Below are 24,399 nucleotides of genomic sequence, written 5' to 3'. Positions count from 1 at the left end.
ATTAATGTCATGCACAGAAACATAAAGCTATTACAAAATACATATATTTTGTAATTTCAATGTAATTCTTTATGATCGTGTTGTTTAATTGGTAGAACATGGCGCTATAATGGGTTCGATTCCTAATAATGATACATGGACTGATAAAATATAGGCTACACAAATACACAAATGCTGGTTAATATCACTTTGTATAAAAAGGTATTCCAAATTACTAAATGTAAATGAAAAGGGAAAATAAACCTAAACTAACTAACGGCAAACCGAAACCTTCATTCTGAAGCAAGCACATTTTTTTTGCTGTTAAACTGGTTTGAGGACATACATTAGGAACTGCATATTTGCTGGTATTTAAGCTGTGTGTGGTGGGGGATGTAAGCCATTGATATTTTTGAAGGGTTTCACAACTTCTAAAATGAGCAGATCACATTTCCAAAACCAAGTTCCCTATTACTGAGTAACTAAACAATGGTGTGTAGTCATACGCATATCGTCACCTTGTTTGAACTTGAATGGTTGTACAGAAATGTAATTCCTTAATTCCTTATTTATGCAACAGAGAGACATCAGTAAAATCTTTTAATGAGAGTAAAATTTACTCATAGTAAGCAGAGCAATTTGAATGTTATAACACTGACATAATTTCAACAATAGGCAGTGAAACGCATTTGTCAACAAATACACCCTTCCAAAACACATAAGATCGTCATGTATTCTGTACTGTACCCTATTCAGAACACTGTGTCAGACAAATATGGGTGACCTTTCAGGTCAACAAATGAAAATAACATGTTGAGCTCTAAAAAAAAGGCCATCAAGGACCCATAGCTTAACATAATTTACATATCTGTATACATTGATTTAAGTGCTCATTCTAAGAATGCTGATTCAAGATCTGCGTTACACTTCAGTACATCATTACATAACTACTGAAAGATCACTGAGATGTTTATAAGTAGGAAAGTAGTGAGCCAGACTATTGGGGTCAAAGATCATGAGGAGCCCTGCCTCTTTTGACTGATCACCCGGAGATTTTCAAGCTGCTGGGCACGTTCAATGTGTACCGTGAGCAGATTCCGGTTTTCCTCCGTGAGTATGCTGTATTCCTCCTCCAGTCGTTCGACCTCCATCGATGCCTTTTCATCTTCTAATAGCTCTGCAATTAGCTCTTTCCTGTGTACAACACATGCAAACAGGGTAAAAAGATAATAGAGCAATACATTTTTACGTCACCTCACAATCTGTCATTACGTCAAATGTGTATTGCCACATGATTAGACTGAATGCCTAATTATGCTAGAAAGGAAGCGTACCAAAATAACACATGACATGTGGCTTGGGTGTCACTCAAGTGACTATAGGCTGCTTTTCCATGCTTGAAACTATATTAAAGGAAGTAAAACTGTCAACACGATTTAGTCTAGTACCTGGAGATAATACAAAAAACTCTGGAGAGATAATTTTATTGAAGGTAAAACTGCTGTTCCACTAGTTTGTGATCAAATCTAGCTACTTTATAACATTGAAGTCAGAAGATTACATACACTTAGGTTAAAACGTTTTTTTAACCACTCCATGATTTAATATTAGATAGATAGATAAATAGATTTAAACTCTAGTTTTGGCAAGTTGTTAAGGACATTTTATTTGTGCATGACACAAGTAATTTGTCCAACAATTGTTTACAGACATATTGTTTAACATTTAATTCACTATATCACAATTCCAGTGGGTCAGAAGTTTACATATACTAAGTTAACTGTGCCTTTAAGCAGCTTTGAAAATTCCAGACAATGATGTGCCTTTAACTGTGCCTTTAGACAATTAGCTTCTGGTAGGAGGTGTACTGAATTGGAGGTGTAAACCTGGATGTATTTTAAGGCCTACTTTCAAACTCAGTGCCTCTTTGCTTGACATCATGAGAAAATCAAAAGAAATCAGCCAAGTCCTCAGAATTTATTTTTGGACCTCCACAAGTCTGGTTCATTCTTGGGAGCAATTTCCAAATGCCCGAAGGTACCATGTTCATCTGTACAAACAATAGTACGCAAATATAAACACCATGGGACCACGCAGCCATCATACCACTCAGGAAGGAGACGCATTCTTTCTCCTAGTGATGAACATATTTTGGTGCGAAAAGTGCAAATCAATCCCAGAACAACAGCAAAAGACCAAGGAGGAAACAGGTAGACAAGTATCTATATCCACAGTAAAACGAGTCCTATATCGACATAACCTGAAAGGCTGCTCAGCAAGGAATAAGCCGATGCTCCAAATCCACCATAAAAAAGCCAGACTACAGTTTGCAAGTGCACATGGGGACAAAGATCTTAATTTTTGGAGAGATTTCTTCTGGTTTAATAAAACAAAAATGGAACTTTTTGGCCATAATGACCATCGTTATGTTTGGAGGAAAAAGGGTGAGGCTTGCAAGCCAAAGAACACCATCCCAACCACGAAGCATGGGGATGGTATCATCATGTTGTCAGGTTGCTTTGCTGCAGGAGGGACTGGTGCACTTTACAAAATAGATGGCATCATGAGGAAGGAAAATTATGTGGATGTATTTGTCACAGTCTGTCTTCACCACATTCAAGGACTCTTATTTTGAAGTTCTCTCCTGCACTACGTTTCCCAGAAGTCACTGCCCTGATCACTCCCTCGTTATCCCCACCTGTATGTCATTCCCTTATTAAGTTCCAAGTGTATATATACCCTCTTGTTTTGTCAGTAGTTGTCAGTTCTTGAATTGTATTGTTATGTTTGATGTTACTCCAGTGTTTGTTCCACTCCAGTGATTGTAATTAAAGGATTTAAAGTTCCTACTCCTGCATCTCCTCTTGACTCCAAGGACATCAACTGTTACAGAAGTACTGACCCATACTATGGATATACCAGCTGTGTGAATCCTCCTCCTCGAACAAGGAGATCATCCAGTCGAGGACCACGTGCGTGAGTTTCTCCATCTTGCTAATTTGGTGCACTATGAGGACCACTCTCTGGAGCTGGTCTTCAGAGCTGGTATGAATAGTGCGCTGAAGAAGCAGATGCCTCCAGCGGCTCCTCACTGGACGCTGTGCAACTTTGTGGAGGTGGCACTGAAACTTAGCGGCTCCCCTTTTACTGTGGGTGTGGAGGATGAGGACTTTGAACCTCCTCCCACAGTGGACATCCCCAAGCCTTCCACGGCCCCCTGTCTCCAGGCCTTCCACGGCCCCCTGTCTCCAGGCCTTCCACGGCCCCCTGTCTCCAGGCCTTCCACGGCCCCTGTCTTCAAGTCAGCAGTAGTGGCCACGGTCAGCAAGCCAGAGCCCGTGCCTGCCACGGTCAGCGAGCCCGAGCCAGAGCCAGCGCCTGTAGCCTCGACTGTCCAAGTAACCACAGTCCCTGCTGGCCGAAGGAGAAAGAGGAGGAAGAGGGCACCTTCTCTTCTGTTTCTGCCAGTGCGGCCTCCTGAACCAGTCCCTATCCTGCGGCCGCCTCCCAGGCCTCCTGATCCAGTCCCAGCCCGGAAGCCGCCCCCCCCAGGCCCCGATCATCCTCCTGGGATCTTTCTTCTGTGTTTCCCTACTGTCATCTGTCTTGGGGCGCCAGGAGTCGCCCATTAAAAGGGGGGGGGGGTTAATGTCACAGTCTGTCTTCACCACATTCAAGGACTCTTATTTTGAAGTTCTCTCCTGCACTACGTTTCACAGAAGTCACTGCCCTGATCACTCCCTCGTTATCCCCACCTGTATGTCAATTCCCTTATCAAGTTCCAAGTGTATATATACCCTCTAGTTTTGTCAGTAGTTGTCAGTCCTTGAATTGTATTGTTATGTTTGATGTTACTCCAGTGTTTGTTCCACTCCAGTGATTGTAATTAAAGAATTTAAAGTTCCTACTCCTGCTCCTTCTCCTCTTGACTCCTAGGACACCAAATGTTACAGTATTGAAGCAACATCTCAAGACATCAGCCATGAAGTTATAGCTTGGTCGCAAATGGGTCTTCCAAATGGACAATGACCCCAAGCATACCTCCAAAGTTATGGCAAAATGGCTTAAGGACAACAATGTCAGGGTATTGGAGTGGCCATCACAAAGCCCTGACATCAATCTGATAGGAAATTTGTGGGCATCCCCACAGCATGATGCTGCCACCACCATGATTCACTGAAAATAGCATGTGCGAGCAAGGAGACCTACAAACCTGTCTCAGTTACACCAGTTCTGTCTGGAGGAATGGGCCCAAATTCCAGCAACTTTTTGTGAGAAGCTTGTGGAAGGCTACCCAACATTTTTGACTCAAGTTAAACAATTTGAAGGCAATGCTACCAAATAGTAACAAAGTGTATGTAAACTTCTGACCCACTGGGCATGTGTTGAAAGTAATAAAAGCTGAAATAAATAATTCTCTCCACAATTATTATGACATTTCACATTCTTAAAATAAAGTAGCGATCCTAACTGACCTAAGACATGGAAAGTTTTCTATGATTAAATGTCAGGAATTGTGAAAAACTGAGTTTAAATGTATTTGGCTAAGGTGTATGTCAACTTCTGACTTCAACTGTATGTGCTGTGACCTACATTGGGACTGGACCAGTGAGTGAACTGCTCTACGCATGGCCGTTAGTTCAAGTTAACCGTTTAATCAAAGCAAATTCCAATATCTAAAAATATCTATAACTGAACAAGGATAAAATCAGTGTAACATGCCACTCGTTTATACTTGACCTCTGTATCACCAACATTATCACACAGAAAATCTGCATGCTCTTTCCGAGTGTTCCGTTACACTAGGATCAGTTACATTATGCCGACTCGCTGACAAGCGGCATCTCACATCAGACATTTTTGCATCAACTCCAGCATGTTTAGTAAATGTGCAGGCTGGTACTGGGTCAAAGAAAATGGACATTTGATTTACAGTATATTCCTACTCTAAACAGTTGAGCTCATCACTTCTCAGTATAACTGAGAAATGTTATGTGTTTTCCTCTCTAGGAAAAAAAGACAAAGAAAAAGAGAACAAGCACTGGAAATTTACAGTGACATTTAGATGCCAAGAAAGTCCTTGTGTTTCCCTCCATAAAGACACATGTATCAAGCTTTTTACAAGGTATCCTATGTAATGAACGGCCCTACTACCCACTGTTCGAACTGGGGGGCCCCTCTAGAACTGCCACTGTCTCACTGTAACATTGATTTTGGCTTTTTTTAAAGAAACGGAAGAACGAATCAAAATAAATTTTTGTGGTAATCAACATTATGCCACAAATGATGTTGGTTGTGCTTAACTTGTTTTGAACCTGGAACATTCCTTTAACGTCTCTCTTTGTAACTCTCATCATTTCATATTTGGTCTTAAACATCAACCTCAAACCATCTAAAACATACAACACAAGCCTTTTTGTCATATCTAAAGCTCAAATCTTATTTTAGTGGCTAATTGAAAAGCATAAATAACACAAACAATAAATATTCCAAAGATATCTGAACAAATACAAGCACTTTCATTTTTTAAAGTGTGGTTTTGCAATGTGAATGTTTTTTTGTGTGTTTTTTTTTAAACAGAAAGCCTTGCATACCACAGTACAGTTTCTAAGGTCTTGACATGATTACACAGGCCTATTTAACCAGTAGAGCAGCATGACTTTAAGAAAAACCCAGTCATTTAAAAGACAAAGAGAGCTTTGATCAGTCTATTCATTCTCACTCACTCACTCCAAAGATGTGTGTTTGTACAGCGCATATCAGCATATGCTTATCGTAACAACAAAATAAGGGAATTCAAGTTTTTGAATTAGAAAGCAATGATCTTATTCATTAAAATGTATGGACTGAGATTGTTTGGAGTGGTGTTTATTTCTAAGGCTTACTTTCGGTCTTGAAGCCTGGCGATTTCATGTTTAACTTGGTTGAACTCATTGACCATCTTGCAGTGGTCTTTGTACACTTCCACAGACTCCTTTAGAGACTGGCATGGGAGCACTGGCTGTTAGAGCGAGGGAAACAGAAGATAACATGATTGGATAACATTATAATGCTATATCAATTAAACTATCAATATTTTATCAAACTTTATACCTAATAATTGTGACACAAACTTCAATATTCAGCGTAAAAGGCTAAAAGAGTAATGAAAAGGAATGAAGGAATTATTCTCTGTGATGTTATATATGGATTGCATGATACATTCTGGAATATACACAAAAATCATTGTTCAGACAGACAAGAGGGTTATTAATAAACAGAAGAAACGCAATATGTGGAAACAGTTGGTGACGCCTGACTTTTTAAATTCTTTTTGTGTCATTAACTTCTGCTTTCGCGATGACTCATGCGCCATCCTTTAAAATATCATCACCAAAACAAACCGCTTCCACTTCTCCAAGTTTTTCCCCTCACCTCATAACCCATAATGTGTGTCTACACAATGTTCTTTCAGACAGGACAATGCCGAAAGGGACACTTTTGGGGGGATTGTTCTATTAAATGCCAGTCCTTTTGGTCATATATTAAAAAGCAGTACATATCTGAAGCTTTCTATTATTGAATGCATATGTAATCAATACTGTAAACACTATTGCATTATAATAGGCTTAAAGGGATATTTCACCCAAAAATTTATATTTTGTAATTTACTCACCGTCATGTTGTTCCAAATATGTATGACTTTCTTTCTTTAATGCATTTTCCATACAATGAAACTGAATGGTGACTGATGCTGTCATTTCCTAACGTTCTGCTGAACATTTCCCTTTGTGTTGCAGTGAAAAAAAAGACAGTCATATTGGTTCAGAACAACATCAGTGTGAGTAAATTACAAAATTATCTTTTTAGGTGAACTATCCTTTTATTACTGCATAATAGACTTACTATACAACCCAAAGTATAAATAAAAGCACCATAATTTAATATAAAATAATAACGTTTTTTTTTTTTTTTTTTTTTTTAAGATATCCTGTGCTTTTATTACATTATGGACACATTTTATGGAAATGGTGAAGACTATCACATGACAATCAATGTAAGCATTTCAGAGTATGCTTCCTTTAATCTTTTACTTTCAAATTCCCTGTGTGAGTGTGTCGGATATTGGTGATGGTTTCCATCGAAACCATCTAATTTATTTTTTATAGGATTATTAATGAACGAGTAATGACGAAATGCAATGTTGATCTTGGATCTATTGTCAACAATCAATACCTACCCTTAATTAAAAGGAAAGTTCACCCAAAAATGAAAATTCTCACATGATTTACTCACCCTCCTGGCTTACCAGATGTGTATGACTTTCTTTTTCTGCAGAACACAAATTAAGATTTTTAGAAGAATATTTCAGCTCTGTAGGTCCATACAATGCAAGTGAATGGGTGCCAAAATTTTAAAGCTCAAAAAAGTACAAAGGCAGCATAAAAGTAATTCATGCAACTCCAGTGGTTAAATCCAAGCGTTCAGAAAGGAAATGATAGTTGTGGGAGAGAAACAGATCATTATTTTATCATACATTTTCCTCCCTGCCCAGTAGGGGGTAATATGCACAAAGGATGTTTAAAACCATAGACAGAAGCAGGAGAATGTGAAAGTGAAGTGGAGATTGACTAGGCAGGGAGGAGAATTTATAATAAAAATGGGCTTAAACATTGATCTGTTTCTCACACGTGCCTATCATATCACGTCTGAAGATATGGATATAATCACAGGTGTTTGTGTTTTTTTATGTTGCCCTTATGTGGATTTTGGAGCTTCACATTTTTGGCACCCATTCAATTGTATGGATCTACAGAGCTGAAATATTCTTCTAAAAATCTTTTGTTTGTGTTCCCCAAACACCCCCCACACAACCCTCACTCACCTGCATGTAAAAAAATAAATAAAATGAAAGTAATTTCATTTCAAGGCCATGAAAGTGAAAAGAGCCTAATACTGTACCTCCCTTTGTCTTTCACACTGAAAGTCACATTGGTTTGGAACCACATAAGGATGAGTAAATGATGACATATAATTTTTCAAGTGAAACAGGCTATTAAATGGGCTTGGTGATATTAGCTGAAAAGGAAAGGCGTTTCAGAGGCAGAGCAAGATCTTACATTTTGATGAAAGATTACAAATACAACATACAGTGCATCTGAAAAGTATTCACAGCGCTTCACTTTTTCCACGTATTGTTATGTTACAGCCTTATTCCAAAATGGATTAAATTCATTGTTTTCTTCAAATTCTACAAACAATACCCCATAATGACAATGTGAAAGGAGTTTGTTTGAAATATTTGAACATTTATAACAAAAATAAATAAAACAAAAACACATGTACATAAGTATTCACAGCCTTTACTCTGTTGAAGCACCTTTGGGACTAATTACAGCCTCAAGTCTATTTTTTATGATGCTACAAGCTTGGTACACCTATTTTTGGGCAGTTTCTCCCATTCTTCTTTGCAGGACCTCTCAAGCTCCATCAGGTTGGATGGGGAGCGTCTGTGCACAGCCATTTTCAGATCTTTCCAGAGATGTTCAGTCGGGTTCAAGTCTGGGCTCTGGCTGGGCCACTCAAGGACATTCACTCCTTTGTTATCTTGGCTGTGTGCTTAGGGTCGTTGTCCTGTTGGAAGATGAACCCTTGCCCCAGTCTGAGGTCCAGAGCACTCTGGAGCAGGTTTTCATCAAGGAAGTCTCTGTACATTGCTGCATTCATCTTTCCCTCGATCCTGACTAGTTTCCCAGTTCCTGCCGCTGAAAAACATCCCCACAGCATGATGCTGCCACCACCATGATTCACTGTAGGGATGGTATTGGCCAGGTGATGAGCGGTGCCTGGTTTCCTCCAGACATGACGCTTGCCATTCAGGCCAAAGAGGTCTACAGACAATTCCTTGGACTTCATGGCTTGGTTTGAGCTCTGACATGCACTGTTAACTGTGGGACCTTTTAGACAGGTGTGGGCCTTTCCAAATCATGTCCAATCAACTGAATTTACCACAGGTGGACTCAAATCAAGTTGTAGAAACATCTCAAGGATGATCAGTGGAAACAGGATGCACCTGAGCTCAATTTTGAGTGTCATGGCAAAGGCTATGAATACTTATGTACAAGTGATTTTTTCGTTTTTTATTTTTTTATAAACTTGCAATGATTTCAAACAAACTTCTTTCACGTTGTCATTATGGGGTATTGTTTGTAGAATTTTGAGGAAAATTATGAATTTAATCAATTTTGGAATAAGGCTGCAACAAAATGTGGAAAAAATGAAGCGCTGTGAATACTTTCCAGTTGCACTGTATGTACAACATGTACAAATCAACCAGGAACATGCATAAAGAATGTTAATAGAGTCTGATTCGATTTAATTTTCACTTCAATTGAACCACTAGGTGGTTACTGCCCTCTTGTGGTCTTATTGCGGTAACACTAAAACAGTCCCTCTTCGATAAGGTGAGATGGCCTATTAAATAAACTTAATTATAACTTTTATAACATTATGTGATAAATTGTCCATGGAGGGCCAAATGTCCTCTGTTAATAAACCCTTTAAAGCAATTTGTACCATTTCTGCGACATGATAGTAGTTCGTTATCTTGTTATGGTGTCCTCACTGAGGCTGTTCCTCTCAGATTTATCTTTTCCACATTCATCTTACATGCAGAAACAATCACTGCACACTGTTGCCGAACCACTCACACTTGCTATTTCTGGTGTTCAACTCTTACATTAGTGCTGAGGATTTAACCTTTCTGCTATATTTTCCACACACCTTTCACACTATTAACTTTGACCAAACCCTTAATGGGATAGTTCAGCCAAAAATGTATATTCTATGGTTTTGAAACCATAAACCATGGTTTTACTGATGTAATATTATAGTAGCCATTACAGCAGTAACTATGTTGCCGTTTTGTTTTTTGGTTTGGAGACAATTAACCATGGTTTTACTGTAGTAATATTGTAGTAACTATGATTGTAGTAACCATGTTGCTGTTGCTTGTTTTTGTAAACCATTGCTTTAGACAATTAACCATGGATTTACAAAAAAAAAAAAAAAGCATCTCTATAAAAACTCTTCCTGGTTTGTAGTGTGTTTACATTTCAATCCTAAAAGAGTATATTGAAGAAACTAAGATAGGGTGACCATACATCCATCTCTTTCTGACCTTAAAAAAGCATTCAGCCGGGATTTCTAAGTTTGCGAAAATGTCTGGGATTTGGCTTTAGTTGCATTATGATGTGCATCTGGTCTAATACTTCATTGTGTGTGCGCGCATATTTGCATTGCTTTAGCCCCTCTTTGTAAGTCCCGCCTTCTCGCACAACAATTGGTCAATTATAAGAAGCTTGCAGAAACTATTGGCCAAATTTAAGCCTGTGTTTTCTAACAGTTTTCATTGAGACTGATTGCGATCAATGTGAACTCATACAACTCATGACCAGTGGCGTGTCCAGATTTTTTTGACTGGGGTGGCCCAAGTGGAGCACAAACTTATGCAGGGGTGGCATGAAGTACGCGCGCACGCATGCACACTTCTGACTCTGAATAACATTACTATTTGTCTCCACTGCTCATATCTACTTTGTACAGTGGTACAGGTGGTGCACATTAAAAAAAAATACAGTAACTGTCACGATGTGGGAAATCAGGAGAAGGCAGACAGAAGGTAGGATCCAACCGCGGCTTTATTGAAACAATAAATAAACAAAACACGGGAACAAAAGAAAGGTCCACAATGGGAAAACAGAGACAGAACCTTGGAAGGACACGGGGACATCAACAAGGGGAACAGGAACCACGAACGAGAGAGTAGTCACAGGGAACTCGGGCTGGAAACAGGGAGCTAACAAATACATCCATTAACAAACAACGACCGACAGAGACTGAACAAACAGACAGGGTTTAAATACATGGACATAGGAAGACGGGAACCAATGAACAAACAGAACTCAAACAAGATAACAGGGTGATAAACTAAAACCAAAGACAACTTGAGGGCAGGTGAAAACAATGAACAGAGCACACGAAGGCTGACAAGAAAACTATGGAAGTACAAGGGTGACAAAAGTGAAAAACTAATGAGTTAGAAAAGTGACAAAAATGACAAACAAAGGGCAACGGTGAGACAAGACACGGTAATCATTACAGAGTCCCCCCTTAAGGGAGCGGATTCCAGACGCTCAAAAGTAACATCACATAAAACTAGAACAAATGTCCATTGACTGGGGGGGGGAGCTTGTGGTGGGCAGACAGACCAAGGGGGGCAACGAAGGGCAGACAGGCAGTCCAGGGGGCAATGAGGGGCAGACAGGCAGTCCAGGGGGCAACGAGGGGCAGACAGGCAGTCCGGGGGGCAACGAGGGGCAGACAAGAAAAAGGGACCGGTTCAGGAGGTCTCGGAGAAGGCCACTGGGCGAAGACTGGTTTTGGGGACCTGGGAGGCAGTCGAAGGACAGGGGCCGATCCTGGGGGCCCGGAAGTTGACCACGGGATGTGGGTAGGCTTGGGGGACCTGGGAGGTGGCCACAGGACAGAGGCCGGTTTTGGTGGCCTAGGAGATGGCCATGGGGCAAGCACCGGTTCAGGGGGTGGAGCCGAGGGCAGTGGCGCCGTAGGCAGCTCTAGAGGCGGAGGCCTGGAAGGCTCTGGGGACGGGGCCGAGGAAGGCTCAGGAGGCGGAGCCGAGGAAGGCTCAGGAGGCGGAGCCGAGGAAGGCTCAGGAGGCAGAGCCGTAGGAGGCTTTAGGGGCAGAGACCTGGAAGGCTCGGGAGGTGGAGCCGTAGGAGGCTCAGCCGTAGGAGGCTTGGGAGGCTCTGGGAGCAGAGCCATAGGAGGCTCGGGAGGCGGGGCCGAAGGAGGCTCGGGAGGCGGGGCCGAAGGAGGCTCGGGAGGCGGGGCTGAAGGAGGCTCGAGAGGTGGAGCCATAGGATGCTCGAGAGGCGGAGCCCTAGAAGGCTCGGGAATCTCTGGGAGCAGAGCCGTAGGAGGCTCTGAAGGCGGAGCCGTAGGGGGCTCGGGAGGCGGAGCCGTAGGGGGCTCGGGAGGCGGAGCCCTAGAAAGCTCTGGAGTCTCTGGGAGCAGAGCCGTAGGAGGTTCGGGAGGCAGAGCCATAGGAGGCTCGAGAGGAGGAGCCCTGAAAGACTCGAGAGACTTGAGGGGTGAAGCCCTGGGAGGTTCGAGAGACTTGAGGAGCGGAGCCCTAGAGGGCTCGAGAGGCTTGAGGGGTGGAGCCCTGGGAGGCTTGAGAGGCGGAGCCCTGGGAGGCTCGAGAGGCTTGAGAGGCGGAGCCCTGGAAGACTCGAGAGGCTTCAGGGGTGGGGACCTGGGAGGCTCGAGAGACTTGAGGGGCGGAGCCCTAGAGGGCTTGAGAGGCTTGAGGGGCGGAGCCCTGGAAGGCTCGAGGGGCTTGGGGGGCGGAGCCCTGGGAGGCTCGAGAGACTTGAGGGGTGGAGCCCTGGGAGGCTCGGGAGGAGGAGCCCTGGGAGGCTCAAGAGGAGGAGCCCTGGGAGACTCGGGAGGCGGAGCTCTGGGAAGCTCGAGAGGAGCCCTGGAAGACTCGGTAGGCAGAGCTCTGGAAAGCTCGGAAGGCGGAGCTCTGGAAAGCTTAGGAGGCTCGGAAGGCGGAGCTCTGGAAAGCTCGGGAGGTGGAGCTCTGGAAAGCTCGGGAGGCTCGGAAGGCGGAGCTCTGGAAAGCTCGGGAGGCGGAGCTCTGGAAAGCTCGGGAGGCGTTGGCGCTTGGACGGTCATGGCTACAGACGCTGGCTCAGGGACGGTCGAGGCTACAGGCGCTGGCTCAGGGACGGTCGAGGCTACAGGCGCTGGCTCAGGGACGGTCGAGGGCTCAGGCTCGCTCACCGTGGCTGACGAGGACTCAGGCTCGCTCACAGTGACATGCGTGGGCTCTGGCTCACTCACAGTGACATGCGTGGGCTCTGGCTCACTCACAGTGACATGCGTGGGTTCTGGCTCGCAGACCGGGGCAGGCGCGGACCGGGAGGCGGAAGCCCGTTTTCTCTCCCTCCTCCGGGCAGACGAAGTGGGCCGCGCTGGCTCATGGAAGGCGACTGGCGTGAGGGTGACCTCGTTGACAGGTGGGACTGGCGTGACAGGAAGCGCCATGGGTGACTGGAGAGTCACCACTGAGGGAGGCGAGGTAGGATCCTCCTCAGCGACGTCCACGGTTACCGGCCAGCCGCAGACCCGCAAAGTCATCTCCACGAAGCTGCAGAGAGTCCACTCGTGCGTTGCTGGCGGCAACCGCTCCCTCAATGAGGCGTTCAGGTTGCCCCTGAAGTAGATCAACAGGGCAGAGTCCGGGAAGTCAGAGACGCTAGCCAGTTTGAGGAAGTCGCCAATGTGGAACAACGCCGGTCGGTCCCCTTGTTTTAAGCAAAGCAGCTGGTAGTTGGCCTGCTGGACCGCTGGATCTATTGTAACGGTCGGTCGTTCTGTCGCGATGTGGGAAATCAGGAGAAGGCAGACAGAAGGTAGGATCCAACCGCGGCTTTATTGAAAAAATAAATAAATAAAACACGGGAACAAAAGAAAGGTCCACAATGGGAAAACAGAGACAGAACCTTGGAAGGACACGGGGACATCAACAAGGGGAACAGGAACCACGAACGAGAGAGTAGTCACAGGGAACTCGGGAGCTAACAAATACATCCATTAACAAACAACGACCGACAGAGACTGAACAAACAGACAGGGTTTAAATACATGGACATAGGAAGACGGGAACCAATGAACAAACAGAACTCAAACAAGATAACAGGGTGATAAACTAAAACCAAAGACAACTAACGAGGGCAGGTGAAAACAATGAACAGAGCACACGAAGGCTGACAAGAAAACTATGGAAGTACAAGGGTGACAAAAGTGAAAAACTAAGGAGTTAGAAAAGTGACAAAAATGACAAACAAAGGGCAACGGTGAGACAAGACACGGTAATCATTACAGTAACAGTATAAAAGTTCCAACAAAAAAATTTAAATGAGCCTGTGTGGACAACATATTTTCTTGACAAATTTGTGCAAAACTTAAAATGTGCTACAGTATAGCTGTTTAGAAGAACAGACACTGTATTAATCTTACCAGCAGAGAGAACGGAACTCACACTAGCTTACTTTACAACAACAAAAAAAGACTCTCCTAACAAACCAGCAAATCTTGTTTCAACACAAACATGACTTGTTAAATAACTAATCTGCTAAGAAATAAGAATAACACTACAGGCACTTTAGTTGTTAAAGTTAACATTCTTTAACTTAACATTCAGGTTTGAGACCAGTGATGTAAACAACTACATTTATGAGGAAAAAACTATTTCACCAGCTTATAAACACAATATTGTGTATAGTTAATGGAAAAAAAATTCCTAATCATTGCAAAACTAATGTCTGATATACACTATTGCGTTTTTTTCCATATGTGGGTCAAACTGGGTGGGTGTGTAAGCATTCATAGCAGTTATTCATTGTGTCAAATTACATAGCAAGTGTTAGCATCATTGACAATAACTAAACAATGACAACAGGTATGCTAGCAAGCATCGTGGAAATCAAAAAAAGAGGGGGGGAACTTTTTAGCAAACTACAGCTAAAATAAATTTAACCGCTGGCACAGTATGATTATAAAGTCTACTTACATCTTTCAGGAGCGACAGGTAAGTAGCGACTAGCGAGGTAAGACCAAGCGTAACAAATGTAGCCCGGAATCCTGGAGACTTCTTGACGTTTGGTTGACCAAACGCTGTTCTTCTTCTGTTGATTTATTGCCAGCCGGTACTCAACGATAACTGCCTGTCACTACTACTCAAAAGTGCTACAGCGTTATGGTTTACGGCTCACATAGTGTCAGCTTCTGATGCAGTATCAAATTTACCATCTGAAAAGGGAACATCTCGGTTACTCTTGTTACCTTGGTTCCATGAAAGGAGGAAACATGATGTTGCATAGCTGTGCTGCAGCTACTGATTTTTTGCTGTTAAGGGACTGCGAGATACACTCTTCTTCCAACAGTAAGAAAATCTGGATCATGTGACGCTGGGCTCTTGCTTATATGCCCAAAAGGGTGTCAGCAGAGGTGGAGTGCCAAGCAGTTAAGGGTTTTAAGGTCACCGTCTCCTGAGGAGTGCTCCCATAGAGTTAGTTTCTGATGCAGTGTCTCTGTCCTTCCTTTTAGGGAACCAAGGTTATGAGAGCAATGGAGACATTACAATGACTGTAACCATGTTTTGTTTTTTGTTTTTTTTGGCAGACATCATGGTCTGGATACAATTAATTGTGGTTAATTTTCATAAGGGTTAACCTACCATGATTCTACAACAGTAACAATTGTTGAACTATGGTATTTGAAGTAAGTCAAGTAATTTTATTTGTATAGCGCTTGTCACAACATAAATCCTTTAAAAGCAGCTTTACAGGAATTAACCTTAGGAGAAGTCAGGCTCACAGTGGGGGCTAGTTCCCCTCTGGCTAAACAACACACATATGCTAATATCAGTTATGTGTGTGCAGTGAAAGTCATGGTTTTAAAGTTGTAAATTAAGTAAAAGTTAAGGTTCAGTGTTTTAAAAATAAAAATATTTTATTTATGAACTGTAAGATTAATGACTAATGTCTTTGAAGTTCATCCTGGATTAATTGCAGATGTTCACATAGATGCATTGTCCTTTAATAGTTGGCTGATGAAGGCTTTATTGGCAATTAAATGATAGTCTATGTATTCCATTTCAAGGGTGTAGTCCATCAATTGACAAAGATGATGCAGGCAGAGATTAATGATGAGGTGCATCGCAGTTCAACTTGCAGGGCATTTCGGTGAGGTTCGGTGTGGTCTATCCTAAGTCCAAGGTTCAGGCAGTGGCATATGAAGTATCCGATGTCTTACAGTTGGAGTTGGCATCAGTTCATCTTCTGAAGTAAAAACATAAATAAAGTGATGTCTGGCTAGCAACAGCTGTAGTTTGTCATCATCTCTCATCGACATGTAGCAGTGGAGTCAGACACCAATAGGAACAGAGCTGGATCTGGCAGGCTTGAGGCCAAGGTTGAGACATGGAAACAAATAGAATAATTTTAGCATAGATGCCATTCAATTTTATGCAGAGTTATAGATCATGATGGATGTTTCTGGTTCCGGCAGACCTAACTAAAGCAGCCTAATTGTGAGTTTATGGATAAATTATGTGTATGCCTGGCTAAATAGAAGAGTCTGTAGTCTAGACTTAAACTGAGTGAGTGTGTCTGCATCCCAAACTCTGTTAGGGAGACTATTCCATAGTTCAGGAGCCAAATATGAACCTGTGGAGCGAAGGGGGGCGGGGCCGGGTCGGAATATCGCGTGCCTGGTCCCCAATCGGTCTGATGAGGCATGCGAGGGATAAAGGCGGCCGGAGACGATTGTTCGAGAGAGAGAGAATTACGGGCATGTCCGTCATGTGTGTTTGTTTATGTGTTTTTGAGTTTTCATTAAATTATTATTTATATTGACAAGCCGGTTCTCGCCTCCTCCTTGCCCATCCTTTAACTATTGTACAGAACGTAATGAACATGATGGAAAATAGTGTGTCAGAAGATAAATTAAGTATTGTGGAGCTAGATCACTCAAAGCTTTGTACGTAGTTAACAGAATTTGAAGATAAATACAAAATGTAAATAGGTAGCCAATTTAATGATGATAAAATTGGGCTAATATGTTCATGTTCCTTGGTTCAAGTCAGCACTCTGGCAGCTGCATTTTGAACCAATTGAAGTTTATTTATTGAACTTGCTGGACATCCTCCCAGTAATGCACTACAATAATCTAGTCTTGAGGTCATGAACACATGAATTAATTTTCCGGCATCAGCAACATAGAGCATATGTTGTAATTTAGCAATATTTCTCAGGTGGAAGAATTCTATTCTACAAACATTGTGAATTAGATTTTCAAAGGACAGATCTTAGTGCTGTGTGCAGTGCAGTGAAATCGGTCTGTAATTAGCCAATTCTCTAGGATCAAGCTGTGGCTTCTTAAGCGGTTTGATAACTGCAATTTTAAAGTTTCTTGGGACATGTCCTAAGGATAGCGAGGAGTTAATGATATTAAGAAGAGGTACTGCGATGTCGGGAATACCTCTTTTATGACCTTAGTTGGTATTGGATCTAACATTCATGTTGTGGCTTTTGATTTTTTTTATAAGCTTTATTAGCTCTACATGACCTATGACAGCAAAGGATTGAAGTTGCTCATGAGCAAAATTATGAGACACAGATTTCTAAGGTGCTGTGACAGTTGATTGCATAGTTCCAATTTTATTTCTGATTATTTAAATTTCATCAGTAAAGAAATTCATGAAGTCATTATTATTGTGCTGCGACAGAATATCTGGCTCAGTTGATGCTTTATTCCTAACCAATTTAGCCACAGTACTGAATAAACTACAATAAAGAGTAAAGTTATGGTTATTTTCTATGAGTTTGCCCAAATATGCTGACTTGGCAGCTTTTAGTCCCTGTCTGTATCTACACTATCCGACACTACTAACCGACACTATCCTTTCATGCATGGGGAAAAACCTCTAATTTTGTTTTCTTCCACTTGCACTCCATTTTCCGAGTGATATCATTGTACCAACGGAGTAAGGCTTTTTTCTTTAATTCTTTATTCGAAGGGGGGGGCGACACTATCAAGAGTGCTAGAGAAGACTGTATTTATATTTTCTGTTATTTCTTCAAGTTCTTCTAGGCTTTTTGGCTTACTGAGTATGTGAGCGAATTCTGGAAGATTTTTAGTGATGCTGTCTTTAGTGGTTGAATGAATAGTTCTACCTGAACGATAACGTGGTGTAGATTGAGTGACATTAGCTGATCACAGCATTCAAGAGATGAGGTAATGATCTGAGATGTCATCGCTCTGCGGTAGAATTTCTACAGTATCAGCTTCAACTCCATAAGACAGAATTAAATCTAGCGTATGATTATGGTGATGAGTTGGTCCTGTTACATTTAGTCTGACACCAAGAATATCAATAAATGCTAATCTCAGTGTGAGATTTTCATCATCTTTGTGAATGTTGAAGTCACCAAAAATGAAAGCTCTATCTACAATAACTACTAGATCAGATAGAAAATTAGCAAATTCATCAAGGAAACCAGAGTAAGGCCCGGGTGATGTATATAATGTAGCGAGGGCAAAAGATGACAGATATTTTTTATTTATATCTGACTGTGTCATACAAAGCATTATTAGTTCAAAAGACTTAAACTTATATATTGTCCTCTGAGTAACACCAAATTCCTCACTATAAATTGTAGCAACACCTCCTCCTCAACCCTTCAGACAAGGCTCATGTTTATAACAATTATCTGGGGGAGTAGATTCATTTAAACTAATATATTCATCCAGTTTCAACCAGGTTTCAGTCAAACAGAGAGCATCTAAACTATGATCTGTAATAATTTATTTACAATTTGTGCTTTGGTAGAAAGAGATCTAATGTTTTGTAGCCCTACCTTTATATGATGATTATCTTAAATTATTATTTTGTTTTTCAAGTTTGACCTTAATAAAAATGTTTCTAAATTATTTAGTGAGAGTTTTGTGTTTGGTTGTTCAGGGAACATACACAATCTCTATATGATATCTAGGTGATACAGTCTCTATGTGTTGTAGTTTATGTGACCTATGTGACATCTCAAAACAGCTCACAGACATTCGGATTAACCAGTTTGTCTGCTTCCTGACCTGGGCCCCAGCTAGTCAAATAATATGATTAAGACTAAGAGCCAAATTACTAGAGAGGAGAGCGGTACGTTCCTTGGAGGGATGGAGTCCGACTCTATTTAGCAGGTCAGGTCTACCACAAAAACTCTTCCAATTGTCTATAAATCCTATGCTATTCTCCAGACACCACTCAGACATCCAGCCATTCAGTGACACTAATCTACTATAAACCTCGTCACCACGATGAGCAGGGAGGGGGCCAGAGCATATTACAGAGTCTGACATAATTTCTGCAAGTTCACACACCTCTTTAACATCTTTAGTGATCTCCGACTGGCGAAGCCGGACATCATAGTGCTGAAATGAATAACAATTTTTGAAAATCTACGTTTAGCATTAGCCAGCACTTGTAAATTTGATCTGAATTTAGACTCTCTGGCACCCAAAATGCATTTAACAATAGTGGCTGGAGTCTCTATTTCCACAGTCCTTACAATAGAATTACCAATAGCTCTTTCAACATGATTCTCAGCGAGTGCATCACTGAATGGGGAGAATCGATTGGAAATCCCAACAGGAACGGGAGAGTGGTGTTGCTTTGCTGAGCATGTATGCTGCTGAGACGTCACCCAATCACCCTGCTAGTGCCAGAACCAAAGTGTGTGTGTTGCTCACTGTACTACCTGCATCAGAAGCAGTATCTACCAACTTCTCGTTCTCACTGACCTCCACTAGCGTTCAGATGTGTGTCTCTAGCTCATTAACCTTCCCCATATTCCTGAATAAACCCTTACTGCTGATGGAAGAAGCTATAGTAAACATTTGGCATGTAATGCAGGAAGAAATAACATGAGCGGATGCCATGACTTACCACAATTGTTTGTTGTTTTTGTTGTTATGGATATTCTTGAGTGGCAAGGATTTGAGATAAATGTGGTTCCTAATCAGAAGATGTTTGTGATTGATGCAATAATCCGTGTAAAACACAGTGGAGAAAGCGAATGCACACAGTCAAGACGCAAGATGTAGACAAGCAAAAAAAATGAAAAAGAAAAGAAACGAGGGAAATGGGTGGAAAGTAAAACCATAGTAACAACACAATTATGATTTTTATTACCATTATTTTCCAGTATTATAACTATGGCTACTTCAAGTAGCGTGGTTAAAATATGGTTTCTCTTTTAAAACCATTGTAATGTTGTGGTTATGGTTTTACTACAAATACCATAGTTGAACTATAGTTCTATAAGAAAGACTCAAGATTATTGGAATTAACACGAAGGAAAGATACTTATGTCATTTGGCGTAAGACCCGTCCTACGGTTCAGCACTCCAATGCTGATTGAACCGTCAGATCCTGCTGGAGGCAATGACGGCAGGTGAGCTGAGCTTACCCCCACCCAGGATGGGATCTAAACTGGTGGAGATGGGGTGGGATGGGGGGTGAAAACATGGAAGTATGCGAACAATAAGAGGTAGCTGGCAGGCTTACGAAGCGGAGGCTGTATTGTGATTGGATGAGATGCCTGCTAGAATGAATCCTGAGATCTTCCTGCTAGAACTACGCTTACTTTTACATTTACTATAGTAAAACCATGGGAAAATTGCTGGTTACTATAGTTTTACAACAAATACCACATTTCAGCTATGGTTGCAAAGAAACGCAAAACTGTTTGCGAGAGAACGCAAAACTATTTCAGAAAATAAAGTCCCTCCCTGTCCTCTAAGGGTCTCCATACATGTGTATAAGAGGCTATTCTGAGATTATTAATAAACTTTACCTGCAGGCGTTGCTCAAGGTCAGGGAAAGCTGGAAAGGGATCCTCTGCATCTTTCAACTCTGAGAGGAAAAGAAATCCAGATCAGCATGTCTGGTATGAGCATGATGAGATGCAACTAATGTTTGAGATCCTCACTGCAAGGCCTCAGTGGTGACATCCACATTCAACTAATCAGCTAAAACATACCACAGCTCACATGGCACCACAATGACTTCACTGAATCTGCAGTCTGTTATGTTAGGAGTTTGCTGATCCAGGTCCAACTTCTCCATGGTAAACATCACGCAATGGAGACCAAAAAACTAGTCCCAGTTCAGTGCAAATAGCCAAATTTATACAGCACCTGTTTGACCATGGACGTTTAATCCTAAATAGACAGATTGTGAGTAACTATCTCTCAGATTCTTCACAATGACTTGTCTTTAGCGAGCACTCTGACAGACAACTTGTCTGCGTTGATTCCCGCCATGTCAACTGTGTCCAAGTGGGGCTTATTCACTTATGCTGAGAATCCTCCAATGCAACCAGCTAAAAACAGGGCTGTTTACAGTCCAGCATCAGCCAGGAGGCCAATTAAAAGTTATATATACATGAAATTTGCACATGGGTCTTATTGAAAACCTGATATGCCCATTACTCAAATTAAGAATCTAGCTTTATTCCGGCAGAATGTGGACGGATGGAGGTGAACATGACAGTTTTGTGTCATTGTGGCTGATTGATCGCACACCAATGACTGTTCATTACACAAGACTGGTGTGTGTTACACAAAATCAACAAGTATATTCTGAGAAAGAGGGCATAGCCTACCTAAAATAACGAAAATTAGCATTTTTGTGTTATGGTCTACATTTTTGTGTTTCTTTCTCTGCTGAAACAAAAAACTAAAACCAGCCCAAAGGTTCCAAAAAGGGGATTTTGCAGCGATGTCACAGAAGGACCATTTTTTAGTCCCCAAAGACCCTTTTGAAAGGCTCTTAAAAGAACCATTTATGAAGAACCGTTTTATAGTCTGAAGAACCTTTATCAACAATTAAAAAAAATATGTTTTCTTTTCTGTTTCATTTGTCTGAATCAATAAAAAGTGTTAATCGGGGGAAAAAAACTTTTGTGCAATGAGAAGGTTTCGTGGATGTTAAAGGAATATTCTGGGATAAATACAAGATAAGCTTAATCAGCAGCATTTGTGGCATACAGTAATGTTGATTACGACAAAAGAAAATTGTGGGTTACAGTGAGGCACTTACAATGAAAGTGAATGTGACCAATCAGAGAACAGTAAAACAACCAGTTTCAAAAGTATAGCCACAAGACGTAAACAATATGCGTGTTAACATACATGATTTTAGGGTGATAAAATTGCTTACTAGCCTTTTCTGTGTAAAGTTACATCCAATTTTCCAACTTTACTCCCATTATGAACATAAATGCTGAATAAGGATCTTTATTTTTAAGAGTATGGTTAGCTGGTCTCAGCTGAGGGTTTTTGGCTCTTTTTACAACTGGACTTTCTGGGAGACAAGCTAAAACCAGCTAAGACCTGCAAACCAAGACGTTTTCCCCCCAGCAGGGTCTGCATTGTACTTTTGGGTGAGATAGAAAAAAGGTAGGTCAAAGCAGCCACGAAGCGTGAAGTTATTAAATGCTTTTAAATTTAGGCCTGTGTTCTAAAAGCAAATGAGTGAATCATGCAGCAGCAAGGTATTAAAAAGGAAACCTGATGCTGCAATGTCCAGGCAGCAGCTGCCATCAAAGCATTTGCCTGAATAGCTGTAAAACACTTTGACAGCACTGTTGACTTTGTGGTTAGGTAGACATTTTGTTTTTAAGATGCCAGAGATCACCTAAAATAGAGGGGGCACCTGTTTCTCTGAAAAGTATGGCAAAAGTTGAATTAATCCCACTTGACAGGCTTTGGGTGGGTTTTACTTGTTGCCATTTTAGTAGAAGCCATGCATGGACCGTGCACATTGAGTGTGGGGTGGGGGTTTAGGGGCAACTCTATTTTTGTCCCTCAATCAGTCTTTTTGTCACAACCATGTAAACATCTACAATACTAATATCTATCTTTGTAGATAAGTTACCTGATGATTCGTCGAGGCTGAATGCGATTTGTACTTCAGGTTTTTCTGCAGAGACTCGTCTAGTTGAGGTGATCATTTATTACTGGAAGAGGAGCAGACACGGATTAAACAATTGGAGATAAAACCTCTCCCAGCCAGAGACTGACACCAAACTTCTATAGGCTAAGGGCCGCATAATGCCTCTGGAATAATCAGTGTTAGGCTACTTAAAATACAAGGTCCTATTAACGTGTAGATGGAAATACATTATACAAGCAATCAGGTCTTTTATAAGCAATTAGTTGTAACATGTTTCATTAATCGTTTCAGATTTACTTGTGACAGCTTGATGAACGTAAACTGCACATTATACATGACAAGGTCCAATGTTAGGGTAGGCTACATGTCTTTGTGTCACATTTATGTGGAACAAGGCTACACGCGTGTACAATATTGTAACTACAGCATTATATTAGAATACGTTGCATATTATGTTTATATAATAGAATAAAAACATTACCTGCCAACAGAAACGTAAATAAAGAAATCTCTCAAATCACGCGCTTAAAAGAGCTTCAAGCGTCGCTCAAAAAGACGCGGAGCTAAAGTCACTCCATTGAGACTTGTAGATCCTCTACACCGCGTTTATACTGTAAAACGTCTCGAATTGATTAAGTATCGCATTTAAGCCGCATCAATCCGCGAAATGTACACAAAGAAACCAAAAGTACGTTCACAAAACACAGCCAAAGTAATCACAGCTTTTCACGAGTCTTCGGAGTGCCACTCTGTGCCAGCCGGACGCCAATTAAATGGCTCAGATGGCATGACTTTACACGAGAACAATGTCCATCTCTCCAATCAGCTTTGAGTGACTCAGGCATTATAATTTAAACGATGCCAGTTACATTTTTGATAGTATTTTCCCCCCCTTTTTGTTTTATATCTTTGATAGAAACGTTTTTATTATAAGTATTGTTTTCAGATATCGAAAACCTACAATTATAGTTTAAAACCTATAACAAAAATGGCACAGTTTCTTTGAAAAAAAAAAGAAAAGAATACAAAAACACATGACATAGAACTGAGACATAGACATTGCAATAAAATAAATTGCAAATGGTATTAATTGTACATCATAACATTTTATTCATTGATAAATAATAACATTATATCAATAAATATATTAATTATAATTAACCAATATAACTTAAAATAAATATAAATGATAATTTGTATTAAAATATATGAGATAGCATAAATTAAAATAATGAATTTTTATATATTCATTATTAATAATTTATGTTACATAGGCAAATATATAATAAAAAATACTAAAACAATTGAATAGATCAAGACCTCTTTGTAACAGCTTTAAAATGTCTACTTTGATTATTATTCAAGTACATTTATCAAATGATACATTTCTAGCAAGACATTTTTTAAGAAGTGTCTGTTTATATGTTAAATCTCACTTTTCATTGAACGTATACAATTAACAATATAGGCAAAAATGATAAGCATCTTCAATAAGAAAATAACCATAAAACACAAAGAAAAAATATGGATGCAATGTCAAAAACATCAGCCATTTTTTATGTTGTTGGCTAATTTAAGAGAATGTATTAAAGAGACAAGCTGGTGTCAGACAGTATTGAATGTAATCTGATTAGGCTACAAAGTAATTCGTTAATATAATCTTATTACCTTTTAGACAAAGTCTCGTAATGAGATTACAGTTTCTGACATTCAATTTAAGTTATTACTTTTAAGTACATTACTTGGGTTACAGATATTTCTAAAATATATATATATATATTTTAAGATATTTTTTTTTATTTTTTTTTTTTTTATTTATGCATACAAACAATACA

The 24,399-nt window shown here is 40.8% G+C and overlaps 1 protein-coding gene across 2 annotated transcripts; it reads right to left on the bottom strand.

Moving 5' to 3' along the window:
• Positions 1–570: 570 nt before the first annotated feature.
• On the bottom strand, positions 571–23,316 carry map3k7cl (map3k7 C-terminal like). 2 transcript variants are annotated; one of them, XM_052116168.1, is made up of 5 exons: positions 23,046–23,316; positions 22,547–22,628; positions 20,463–20,521; positions 5,865–5,980; positions 571–1,173 (listed from the first exon to the last, which is right to left on the bottom strand). In XM_052116168.1, the coding sequence occupies exons 2-5, from the start codon at positions 22,620–22,622 to the stop codon at positions 993–995; spliced, it is 432 nt and encodes a 143-aa protein (XP_051972128.1). In that variant the 5' UTR covers positions 22,623–22,628; positions 23,046–23,316; the 3' UTR covers positions 571–992. The 2 variants fall into 2 exon arrangements, with proteins under 2 accessions (XP_051972128.1, XP_051972127.1); XM_052116167.1 differs by lacking the exons at positions 571–1,173; positions 5,865–5,980; positions 23,046–23,316 and adding an exon at positions 10,641–16,011 and having other exon boundaries at positions 22,547–22,624.
• Positions 23,317–24,399: the final 1,083 nt, after the last annotated feature.

Source organism: Xyrauchen texanus, chromosome 43 (genome assembly GCF_025860055.1).
Source record: "Xyrauchen texanus isolate HMW12.3.18 chromosome 43, RBS_HiC_50CHRs, whole genome shotgun sequence".
Lineage (NCBI taxonomy): Eukaryota > Metazoa > Chordata > Actinopteri > Cypriniformes > Catostomidae > Xyrauchen > Xyrauchen texanus.
This window is presented reverse-complemented; position numbering and strand designations above follow the sequence as displayed.